We start from the raw sequence: 12,635 nt of genomic DNA, 5'->3' as shown, positions 1-12,635 counted from the left end.
TTGGCATGTTGCTGGGTTGTTGGCTGGCATGTTGCTGGGGTGTTGGCTGGGGTGTTGGTTGGGGTGTTGGAGTATTGGTTGGCATGTTGGTTGGGGTGTTGGCTGGCATGTTGGCTGGAGTGTTGGTTGGTGTGTTGGTTGGGGTGTTGGTTGGGGTATTGCCTGGTGTGTTGGGGTGTTGGCTGGTGTGTTGGTTGGCGTATTGGCTGGTGTGTTGGTTGGGGTGTTGGCTAGGATGCTGGTTGGGGTATTGGCCAGGGTGTTGCCTACTGCCCCTCTCCATTGAGGGACTGGCAGGCTGGCAGTCCCCCCCAGGGTGAGGGGATGGGAGGAGGGTGCCAGACTGACAGCTGTGTCCCCATCTCCCAGGGCACACAAAGGGTGCCACTCACTGCGCCACAGATGTTAATTATTTACTCCAGAGCAGGAAGCTCTTCTAGGGGCTCAGAATCTCCCATAATCCCGCCCTCAGGGAGAGTACGGAATGGACTCCGGAATGGCCACCGGAATGATGGGGAAGCAGGCAATGAAGAACAAACACAAAACACAAGCAGGGAACCAGGGCTGTGGGACGAAGACACGGAGCAGTGGTGTGTGTCAGGGTTCTGGGCAGAGTGGCCAGGGCAGGCAGGATGGCCCTTGTGCTTGTTCGAACAGTGGGTGAGTGGTCATGGGAGGGGCGTGGGTAGAGGCCTGAACTCATGTAGGAGGGATGTCCAGGGACTCCAGGGGAAGACGGGTGTGCCTGGGCAGAGTCAGGTGGGGGCTAACTTGGGCAGGTAGGGGACTAGGGCTGGATGAACTCAAAGGATGGTGGGAGGAGCAGGGGTACAGGGGAGGGCAGAGCACCTCCGGGGACCAGGCTGGGCTCCATTCCAGCCCCAGCCTCGTCCCTACCACAGCCCCCTCCCCGCCACCTCCACTGTGTTCCAATCACATTAGCAGAGTGACAGGCCCAGCAAGCACTAGCGGCGGCTCCATAAATCTCAGCCCATGTTAAAAGGCTGGACTCCGGGCCCACTTCCTCCAGGGGCACCCGCCCCGTCCATCTCTGCATCAGTCGGGTTGTGTGAGAGGCCTGTGCCAGCCACTCCTCACCCCTAAATGCTGGAAGGGGAACCACAGAGGCTTCCACTGTGCCCCTGAGTGGCCAGGGCAGGGCCCCTCCACTTCCTAGAGTGAGGTTACTGGCCATCTGTGAGCCACTCCTGATTTGCCAAAACATCTGTGGTTTCCACTGGTTGCCCTTGGGTAAGGCCGCTGCTTAATGCATAGAGTCCCTCAGATTGCAGTGGAGGTGCTACCTCCTTCTAGAAGCCTTCCTGATGCCCAAGCAGGGACAGGCACTCCTCATCAAGCTCCTACGGTGCCACTCCTACCCCATGCCCACACCACAGATCACCCACCTTTACCTGTAGTTCATTCATTCAATAAACCTTTTTTTTTTTTTTTTGAGACAGGGTCTCACTCTGTCACCCAAGCTGGAGTGCAGTGGTGTGATCTTGGCTCACTGTAGCCTCTGCCTACGGAGTTCAAGCAATTCTCCTGCCTCAGCCTCCTGAGTAGCTGGGATTACAGGTGTGTACCACCATGCCCAGCTAATTTTTGTATTTTTAGTAGAAAAAGCCAATTTTTGTATTTTAGGGTTTTACCATGTTGGCCAGGCTGGTCTTGAACTCCTGACCTCGTGATCTGCCCACCTCAGCCTCCCAAAGAACTGGAATTACAGGCGTGAGCCACCGCTCCCAGCCTTAATTTTTATGTTTTTAGTAAAGACAGGGTTTCACCATCTTGGCCAGGCTGGTCTCTAAATCCTGACCTGAGGTGATCCACCTGCCTCGGCCTCCCAAAGTGCTGGGATTACAGGCATGAGCCACCATGCCTGGCCCCTTGTTCCTTGTTTTTTGAGACAGGGTCTAACTCTGTCACCCTGGCTGGAGTGCAGTGGCACAATCACAGCTCACGGAAGCCTTAACCACCCGGGCTCAAGTGATCCTCCTACCTCAGCCTCCCAAGCTATGACTATAGGCACACGTGCTACCATAGTTGGTTGATTTCTTTTTTTTTTTTTTTTTTTTTTAGAGATGGGGTCTTACTATGTTCCCCAGGCTGCTCCCAAGTTCCTGGGCTCAAGCAGTCCTCCTGCCTTGGCCTCCCAAAGTGCTGAGATTACAGGCTGGGATTACAAACATTTATTGAGCACTTGTTGTAAGTGCCAGCCCCGGTTCTGGGTGCAGGAGATAGTCTTTCATTTTCAGGGGGTAGAAGACAAGGAACACCATATATAAGTAAATCATACGGCACGTTAGAAGGAAACAGGTGCTCAGAAAAATTAAAACCAGAGCAGGGCGGGGGCCGAGGGAGTGCCAGCATGGGGCAGGGGAGGCAGCCGCAATTTCAGCTAGGGGCCAGGGTGGGCCCTCCTGAGAGACGACATTCAAGTGAAGGCCTGTCAGAGTGAACGGAGCAGCCGCGTGGACAACTGGAGCAAGGACACTGCAGGCAGAAGGAACTGCCAGGGCGAAGGCCCGGAGGCAGGAGTGGGCGGCGCCTGTCCAGGGAGGCCAGGGTGGCCGGAGCAAAGTGGGGAGGGTGGCAGCGTGGAGGTGACTGTGAGAGGTGACTGGGGACCTGACGAACCGTGCTAAGGAACTTGGCCCAGGCCCTGAGTGAGATGAGAACCCTGGCAGGGTTGTGGCAGAAGAGACTTGATGAGCTGGTGTGGGACTGAAAGGCCCACCCGCTTTGTGATCCTTTATCTTCCTGAACTGAATAACTAACGACCTCGCTCCTCACAGGCTCTCTGGGCTCCTGGGCCATCTCCCATCTCTGCGCCTCTTGGCTGGGCTCCAGCCATTCCTGTGTCAGAGCCTCCCTAAATTCCCCTCCCTCTCCTCCACTTCCAGGCCTTTGCCTGGGCTGTTCCCTCTGCCCGGGACACCCTTCCCAGCACTCTTCACTGGGCTCACGCCTATGCATCCTGCAGATAGCAGTGGAGGCGCCACCTCCTTCTAGAAGCCTTCCTGATGCCCAAGCAGGGACAGGCGCTCCTCATCAAGCTCCTACGGTGCCACTCCCACCCCCAAGCCCACACCACAGATCACCCTGTGTCTTGGTGGTGCTCTCATCTGCACTGGGAGCTCACGGGACAGAGGCCAGGCCCATCTGTGCCCGGCAGCACCTGTCCCGGCACCCAGCTCAGGGCCCGGCACACAAGGGTAATGAATGAACAGAGGAAGGGCAGGGTGCTGTGAGTGGGACATGCAGGTGTCAGGTCTGTAAAGTGTCCTCCAAAAGGACAGGCTTCGGAAGAGGGTCCTAGGTGGCCTGTTTTCAGGACCACAGTCCCCAGCAAAGCCCCTTATTCTGTGAGGCCTCCAGGGAGCTGTGACCTCCATGGGGACAGCTAGAGGAGAATGGGGAGGAGGGAAAACATTTCAGCCACAAACAGACCCCCATTCTGCATCCTGGCTGGTCACTGACAGCTCTTAACGCTGCTCTTATTTATTCCTGACCTTCATGCCCCTTTTATTTTTCCCCCTTTTAAAACCTGGCCTGGGCCCCGCCACTACTGCCGTAAACATGGCCCCCAGGATTTATCCGACGGCGCATTAACCCCTGGCCCCTGGCTCACCAATCATCCTGCTGCCTGTGCAGACAGCGGGCAGCCCGGCCAGCTGGGGGGCTGAGGCACTGGGCTGAGGGGCTGATGTGGTCTGCTCTGGGTGGGCTGGCCATGGAGGCAGGTGCTGGGGGTACAGGGACACCCCTGCTTGGTACCTGTGACCTGGCCTGTATCGCTTGCGGCCAGGTCCACCCTGACCTCTGACCTCCTGCTTGCCTGCCCGGCCCTGCCAGAACCCCTGCTCCATTGTGGTCATTAACAATGGCAAACACAGAGACATCCCAGGGCTGAGAGCTGACAGGTCTCTCCCTGTCCTGGCTGCAGAGCCCAAGGTCCAAGGGCAGGGCAGAGATGATAATTTTGCCCTCACAGGTGGGGAAACTGAGGCCAAGAGGGCCAGAGCTGCCCAAGGTCACAGGGAGATCAAGGTCAGGGCTGGGTTTTTTCCACCACACTTGTGGCCCCCGCCCAGTTACAGAGCAGGAGGCCTGCCTGCCTGGGTTGCCTGGTGGTGAGGGTGCCAGGCCTGCCATCCAGGTCTCCAGCTCTGGGGAGGGAGGCACCCTGTGAGGACAGCGCGGAAGGTGGATGGCAACGAGCTGGGCGCCGGGGGCGAGGGGTAGGGGAGGAACAGACTCGGCAGGGGAGATGCCACACCGCACCCCCACCCCCACCCCCACCAAGACAGAAGGTCCACTCACCGCCACCGCCTCCGAGCAGGGAGCTGTTGGCTGCAAGAGAGAGAGAGACAAAGGCAGATCAGTGGGGAAGGGGCTGCGACGGGACTATCAGCCTTGAGGGGAGGGTGAGGTCAAAATGGGAGTGGGCTGCCAGCTGGGTCTTCAGACTTGAGCCCTCTGGGGCGGTGGTAGATGATGGTGGAGAGGGAGGAGGTTCCTCATGGGCCGAGGGTTTGTAGGGTGGTAGGGCTGGGGACACAGGAAAGTTACCAGGGCCTGCCCGCTCACCCGAACGCCAGTGCATGGGTGGTCCAGGGAGGCAGATGGCCCCTGCCATGGCCCTTTCATTCCTTTGCTCTTTTGCCCACAGTATCTCCTAAGGCCGGTCAGCGCCAGGCCTGGTGCAGAGATGCGGGGAGGAAAGGACCTGTCCCCAGGGCTCACAGCTTCCGGCAGGGCACAGACTTGAAGCCACTAGGAAGCAACTGCACCTTTGCAACCGGGCTAAGCGCTGCCCAGGGCCAGAGCTGGAGGACTGAGAACTCGGGGCAGCGCTGGGGGGCACAGATGGGGGCGGGGGTGGGGGCAGGGCACCCAACCGCAAGAGGGACAAGGCACGCCGGGTAAGGGCTCGGACCACCGCCACTGAAGCCAAAGTCGGTCAACGGCGGGGTGACAGGCCATGTGGCCTCGTGCCTCAGTTTCCCCATGTGGGAGACTAGCCCCACCTCACCGGCTGGTGTGAAGGCCAATAGAGGGGGTCCTCAGCTCTGAGCCCGCTGCAGGAAGGCCTGGGTCCCCGCCCCCTCCTTGGACTAAGGGTGGCGCTGCCAGGCAGAGCTGGACTGACAGCTTTGTGGCTGCCACCTTCCTGCACAGCCCTGTCCGTCTCAGTCTGTCCGGCTGGCTGCCCCCCGCCACCATGCAGCTGACACGGGGGCAAAGTGAGGCTGGCAGCCCCCCTCTGCAGGAATGCCAGAGCTGTGTATGCCAACGCTGCCCCCAGCCTGGGCTCCAGCTCCCGCCCGCAGCCTGTGTCCGTGGTAACTGTCAGAGCTCATCAGGGAAAGCAGCGGGTGAGGCCAGGCAGGTGCTGCCCAGGCCCAGATGCGGCCCAGGTGAGAGGCCAGCTGTGCTCGCGCCTCTACTGAGGAGTACTGGCTCCCAGGTGGGGCCTTCAGCTCTGCACATGGCTTTGCTACCCACCCCATCTGCCCAGTCCATTGCAACCCTTTCTGTAGAAAGGATGAGGGACACAGAGCCAAGCTGGGCCAGCTAGGCTGTGGGCCCAAGATGCCATGAGGATGGCATGGACGCTGCTAAGTGGTGTCGGGCGGCTCCGAGTGGCTGGTCTCCCAGAGCTGACAGCTCTTCGCTTGGGGAATAATTAATTCCACAGCCCGAAAACCCAAGGCTGCAAGTTGCCACGTTACTTGCGAGATTAATACAAGCAGCTAATTAAGATGGAGAGGCGAGGAGCGGCTGGGCGCTCCCAGAGCAGGGGTGGGGGCCGCGGGAAGTGAGGGGGAGGCGAGCTGAGTGGTGCCAGCGAGGCAGTGGGAGCATAAGCCGCAGTCGGAGCCGGAGGGAGAGCAGGGAGCCGGACCACAATGGGCTGCCCAGGCTGGCCCCGGACAGGCTGCAGAGGGGTGGGCCCCCCAGTGACTCTGGGTGGGGCCTGTGCCCACGAATGCACATTTTTTTCTTTTTTGTTTTTTTTGAGACGGAGTCTGGCTCTGTGGCCCAGACTGGAGTGCAGTGGTGCCATCTCGGCTCACTGTAACCTCCACCTCCCAGGTTCAAGCGATTCTCCTGCCTCAGTCTCCTGAGTAGCTGGGATGACAGGCACGTGCCACCACACCTGGCTAATTTTTTGTATTTTTGGTAGAGACGGGGTTTCACCAAGTTGGTCAAGCTGGTCTCGAACTCCTGACCTCAAGTGATCCACTTGCCATGGCCTCCCAAAGTGCTGGGATTACAGGTGTGAGCCACTGTGCCTGGGCACGAATGTACATTTCTGCTGACCAAGACTATTTGCTGGGTGTAGACTGGGTGCTGGGCACAGATGGGCCCATTTATTATCATAACAAAGCCACAAGGGAGGTGTGACGGTTCCCTTCTCAGAGAAGGAGACAGGCTGAGGGAGCTTGAGTCATGGGGTGGCAGCAGCAGAACTGGAAGAGTCTTTCTGACTCCAAAGCCAAGCCACAAAGCCAGCTGACCCCAGGGACACTGCCTGAGGGTTGGTCAGAGGGACTGCCTTTCCCTGGCCAGGGGTGGGGCCTGCCTTCTCAAAACCAGGCAGAGCACCCTGCAAGCCCCAGATGCAGCCTCCACCCACTCCCCCCCCAGCAAGTCCAGCTGCAGAGGCGAGGGCTGGGTGTCTGGGCAGCGCCAGCCCAGAGCTAGCGAGGGAGGAGGGGCATCTCAGGTCTCGGTCCAGCTCCAGGCCCCTTGGCCTGGGCAATCCTGGCAGCGGTTGGCAGCTGCTCTCCTTGGCCCCTCCCCACATCCCCACATCACCTCTCTCTCTTAATTAACACCGGCCACAAATGAGCTGGCTCCTGCTCAAAGACGGCACCGTGCCAAATAGGTTGGCAGCGAGCCTCGAAGGGGTGGTAGGGGAGGGGTGCTGACCTGCCATTCTGCGGGCCCCTGTGGGAAGGTGATGCTATCCCCCTGCCCACGTGGCACCCCCAAACTCCACTGTGTGTGGCCTGCACTGCACCTGGCAAGGTGAGTGGGGTGAACTGACCTGATAGTAACCTGGCCAGAGCCTGAGGAGGGGTGAACTGGGGGCAGAGAGAAGACTTCACTGGGTGGAGGTGGGGGAGGCCAGGCCAGGAGATGTGATTTGCCACAGTGGGGAGAGAGTAGCTGCGGCCCAGTGCTGGGGGCTCAGACTTGGTTGCACAGAGGACCTGGTCCCAGGCCTGACCCACACCCAGTGGGCGCCTGGGGAGGCCAGTCTTCTGTGTCCCCTTCTCCAGCCCCCGTGCCTGACGTTCCACGGGTGAGGGCTCCGGGGGGCAGGTGGCCAACCTGGTGCCTGGGACCCAGTTCCTTAGCTCCTCTTTTCCCTGGGCCCCCGTTCTGGTGGTCTCCCCTGGGCCTGGACACCCGGCCACATGGTGCCTCCATAAAGCTGCCTCCAATGCCGGACAGCTGGACCAGGCTATGCAGGGGAATGGCCTGGAGGCTTGCGGAGAGGAGTCTAGGGCGGCTGTGCCAGCCGACGCCAACAGACAGCCTTCTGGGTGTGGCCACCCAGCCCACCCAGCCCGCCCAGCCCAGGGCAGGGCCTCTCGGGTCTCCCTGCTCCTCAGGCCTGTGTGCACCCCAACATCTTGGCCCGTGCCCGGCCCTTCTCATTTCAGCTAGTCCCTGGCACCGGCTTGAGCCTGTAAGTCCCTTCTCTACTGCATCCCATACCCCCCTCAGTTTGCTGGGAGGTTCTGGTCCTTATACAAGTCATCGACCCAGTTTCAGAGGAGGAAACTGAGGCTCACAGAGTATCCAGGGACTGGGGAAGACTGAGCTGGGCCCGGGAGCACCGGTTGTTACAGCTCCTTTTCTTGACCCCCAACATACCCGTCTCGAAGGGCTCTTGTTGCTGAAGGCATGGTGACTTCGGGCAGGCGGTGGCCGCGTGACGCGGGGGATGGGCACTGGACTGCGAGTCCAAGCTGGGGCTCATGACCCGGCTCCACCCAAGGGACCCAGACCTGCTCCCAGCAAACAGTGGTCTTTGAATGCTGTGTGGGGCTGAGTGGGGGACCCGAGCCTGGCCCTGGGAGCTTGGAGGGACACAGTTTGCTTTGGCTTTGGGTGGGGGTGGGGCCTCCCGGCAGCAAGCACACCCTGGAGGCTGAGGGGCACCCTGGTCTGCAGTCTGCTCTTGGAGTCTGCAGGCTGAGGCAGCCCCGCCCCATCGGGTTCCCCCCACCCAAGGATGTGCCTGCACCATGCTCCCTGGGATTTGATTAACTGGCTCCCAGCCCGGTGCTGTGCCTGTGCCCTTGGGGTGGCACCCCTCAATGCCAGTCACTGCCAAGTCCTCTGTCCCCTGCTGGTGGTCCCTGGGGACTGGGGGCCTGGAAGCCTCAGTCTCCATCTCCCACATACCCCTCCTCCCAGCCCTCCTCTGCCCCAGCACTTGCCGTCCCTGAGGGCAGGGCGCAGTAGCTCCCCAGTTTGTGCCCAGCTCCCAGTCTAGTTAGAGGCTGGCAGGTGGCCGCTGCCCAGCGAAAGGGAGAGGGCCAGACCTGAGTGTTTGGAAACTGTCATGACAGGTCACAGGAGGCCTGAGGCACAGGTGGCACCCAGCCCTTCCTCCATGCTCCACACAAAACATTTGAATTCAGTGCCAACTGGGTGCCAGTGTTGTGCTGGGCAGCAGGCACAGAGAAAAGAACAGTATGTAGTCCCTGGGCCTTGGAAGCTTCCAGTCCTGACCGGAAGGGTAGCTGGGAGCAGACTTGAGAGCTGCCCCGGGTGTGGCGAGGGGAACGGGGGCGTGTGGGATCTGCTGAAGTCTGCAGACTGGGAAGGCTTCTCGGAGGAGGTGGCATTTGAGCTGAGGCTTGAGGGATAAGAAGGCATGGAGGGAGGGGCACAGGGACGTGCATGAGGACGGCACCCTACCAGCCAACACCTCACTGGGAGGGCGTTGCCAGTCTCCCAGGGCCCAGGCAGGACCAGCCTCCCCGCTGGGCACAGCAGGCACGTGCTTAGGCCCATGACACTTTCAGGGACCCAAAAAGATGTTGTAGTTCTTTTAAAATCAGAAGAAAACAATGAACTTTTAGCGTCAAGACAAATGTATTAAATAAAATATTAATACATTTGTCTTGACGCTAACCAAGTCATAAAATATAATTTATCTGTGATGGAGGAAAGGGACCAACCAGGTGGAAAGCCTGGCCCAGGCTGGGTGAGCTTGGTGTGCGCACAGTTCACTCAATCCTTTCCCTGTTCGGAAGACGCGATTACAAACCCGTTTCACAGATGAGGACGCCGAGCCATGGAAAGTGATCCTCTCACAATGTATATTTGGAAAGGAGGTAAAATCTCCTATTTTGCCCTAGCTGCCCCATGAAACCCGCTGCCCCTGGCGGTGGGGAGCCTTGGGGGCCTTGGGAGCCTTAGTGAGAAATGAGAAATCCCTTTGCTTTGAGGATAAAGACTGGCTCCTTGCAGATCTCCAGGCCCCATAGACCATCTCCTCCCCTCCTCCTCTCCCTCTGCCGTACACATGGTCCTCAAACTTGCCCCATGCTCTCCAGCCCCAGGCCCTTTGCACAGACTCTGCCATGGCACCTCTACCTGGAGGAGGCCTTCATCATCCCCCAACTCCTCAGGTCTCCTGGACCCCAGTGATGCTGTCCTGGGGGGCCACGAGTCATTATCACTGCCTCCAGAATTCCCTCCCAGGTGCCTATGTTTTTTTGGAAATGAAGTCTCACTGTTGCTCAGGCTGGAGTGCTGTGGTTGGATCTCAGTACACTGCAACCTCCGCCTCCGGGGTTCAGGCGATTCTCCCACTTCAGCCTCCTGGGTAGCTGAAAGTCTAGGTGCAAGCCACCACACCTGGCTCATTTTTTTTTTTATTTTTAGAGATGGGGTTTCACCATGTTGGCCAGGCTGGTCTTGAACTCCTGAGCTCAGATGATCCACCCACCTCTGTCTCCCAAAGTGCTAGGATTACAAGCGTGAGTCACACGCCCGGCCCCCAGGTGCCTATCTTGATACCCCCACTCCTGCCCTCAGGTGTCTCCCCCACAGTTCTTCTCCAGCTCTCAGCACAGTGCCTGGCTCACCGCAGGTGCCCACTAATGAGTTCCTAAAGGAGCCCATGGGCATTACAGATGGTGCCCAGAGTCACTCAGCTGAATTTGAGCTGGGTCTGCCTGCCTGACTCACAAGCTTCAGCTCTCTACCATGGGCCATGCAGAGAAGCCCATCCCAGGGCCGAGGCCGGGGGCCCTCGGGAGGCAGGACCTGGGCTGGGAGCTGTGTAGGCGACAGGGGCTGCTCCAAGGGCAGTGGCAGGAGGCCCGAGCCACAAAGGTGCTCAGGTGCAGGAGCTGCCTCTGCTGTTCCCTGACAGGGACGAAATCCTCCAGCCCAGGGAGGGGGGCTGCTGAGGGTGGTGAGGGGCACTGTGCGGAGGCCAGGACATCAGAGGAGATGCAGTGACCCGAGGAAAGCGCTGAGCAGGTTCCTGGGCCAGGGAGAGGCCGGGCGAGCAGGCACAGCGGTGACTTTGAGGCGGGCACGGCCCACCTTCAAGTCCCTGGAGGCCGCCTCCACTCCCCCTGCTTGCTGCTCTGTGCCTCACTGTGGCCTCAGCTGCCTGGAGGGGCCCCAGCCAGGAGTGGGGGGCTGGGGGCTGCTCCCCTAAGTCACCCAGTGTCCTGGCCTGACCTTCATTCTCCCCTCCCCCTTGTGAGCCGGATCTCAGCCTTCTGTCCTCTGACAAGTGTGCAGCCAGCCCCACCGTGTGCCGGGTGCTGGGACACGGATGGGCACAGCCCTGCTGGCACATGGTGCATCAGCTGGCCGGGAGATCGTCAAGAAAGACAGCACGAGAATCAACTTGCATAAGAATCCCTGTGAGTGCCAGAGGCCTCGAAGGAAATGCAAGGGGTGGGGGTGGCGGTGGGCAGTGGGTCTGGAGGGGCGGGCGGGGCCTGTTGAACCCTGGAGCTGGTGTGAACAGCACAGCCAGGCAGGGGTGGGGGATGAGGAGCAAAGGCCTTGAGGCCTCCGGGGCTGAGTGAGGAGCAGGGAGGGAGGACAGAAGTGGGGGGGTCTGGCAGGAGCAGCCCCTGGGGGGCCGTGAGAGCCTCAGTGAGAAATGGGAGCTGCTGGGGGGTTTAGAGGACGGATGAACCACACAAGGAAGGGACTGGGGGCACAGGTGGTGACAAGAGGGGCCTCCTGGCTACTGCAGTGTCCAGGTGACCCCTGCCTCCGGGACGCCTCTCCGACTTCCCCTGGGGATTGCAAGCCTCCTTGGTGCTCCCACAAGCTGCGTTCCCCAGCATCCTCCTCGCCCTCCCCGAGCCCAGATCCCCGCCATCAGCACAGAGCCTGGCACCTCCAAGGGGCTCCATGACTGCCAACTGTCCCACCATCTGACCAGCTGGCAGGCCTGGCCCCACAGGGGGCTTAGGGGAGCGGAGCGGGTTTTGTTCTTGAGAAATCAATGCCCCATTTCCCGCAGGCCAGCGGTGGGTATCCGTGTGACTTGAGGGCGAGTCGTTTAAAACATGTTTTAGATTAGAAACACCCCGCAGATGGAATAAAATGTGAAATGTGCTGGATTTTGAAGATAAAATAAGAGACTTCAAAGGCATCTCAAGCTGTGAGAGCAGTTGCTTGTTTGACAAGCTCTGTCCCCCCAGGCCAAGGTCACTGTCCTCCGAGGTGGGGCGGCCCAGGTGGAAGGTGGGAGGCTTTCTGGACATTCCCCAGGGGCCGGGGGAGCAGGGGCCTCACTGGAGGGTGAGGGCCCCCATTTGTGGGCACCAAGTGCATCCCCAGCAAGCTTCCACATGGAATTTTTTTTTTTTTTTTTGAGATGGAGTCTTGTTCTGTTGTCCAGGCTGGAGCACGGTAGTGCGATCTCAGCTCACTGCAACCTCTACCTCCTGGGTTCAAGACAGTCTTCTGCCTCAGCCTCCCGAGTAGCTGGGATTACAGGCGTGTGCCACCATGCCGGCCTAATTTTTCTATTTTTAGTACAAACGGGTGTCACCATGTTGGCCAGGCTTGTCTCAAATTCCTGATCTCAAGTGATCCGTCTGCCTTGGCCTCCCAAAGTGCTGGGATTCCAGTTGTGAGCCACCACGCCCGACCTCCACATGGATCTTTGACCATCATCTTTGCATGTGTGCACACACCCTCCTGCCCCACTTACAGATGGGGAAACTGAGGCCCAGAGAAGAGAAGTGACTTGCCCAAGGCCACAGGCTTCAGTGGGAGGAGCCAACATCCTTATGCTTTGCCAGCCCTGGTCCTGAAACCCCCAGCTGTGATCTCGGGTCAGCTGCCCCACCTCATCCGTATGGTGGGGTGATCATTTAACTGAGGCCCTTGTGAGGCATAGATGATAAAGTTAAAAATGCCTGTAAAACCTACAGCCTCATAGGGCTTCACTGTGCCACTGGGCCCCAAAGCTGGGGGAGCTGGTTCCTGCGGGCGGAAGGTCCCAGCATCCTTGGTAAGTCAGGGAGAAGGATTTGAACCCCGCTGGTCCAGGGCTAAGCCCCTCACCACGTCTTCTCTGACAGGAGCCTGCGAGCTGCTCAAAGCTCCTAGGGGTG

General features: G+C 59.5%; 1 protein-coding gene across 1 annotated transcript in view; it reads right to left on the bottom strand.

Annotated features, from left to right (window-relative positions):
• The window catches only part of MACROD1 (mono-ADP ribosylhydrolase 1), a 175,459-nt gene that overhangs the window by 12,196 nt on the left and 150,628 nt on the right, over nucleotides 1-12,635 (bottom strand). Inside the window, exon 4 of the mRNA XM_023186595.2 lies at nucleotides 4,327-4,356. Within this exon, the coding sequence (XP_023042363.1) occupies nucleotides 4,327-4,356 (30 nt within the window). The remainder of the gene's footprint in view (nucleotides 1-4,326; nucleotides 4,357-12,635) is intronic.

This window comes from Piliocolobus tephrosceles, chromosome 13, assembly GCF_002776525.5.
Source record: "Piliocolobus tephrosceles isolate RC106 chromosome 13, ASM277652v3, whole genome shotgun sequence".
NCBI lineage: Eukaryota > Metazoa > Chordata > Mammalia > Primates > Cercopithecidae > Piliocolobus > Piliocolobus tephrosceles.
The sequence above is the reverse complement of the archived record's forward strand: the minus strand, read 5'-3'. Positions and strand labels throughout refer to the sequence as shown.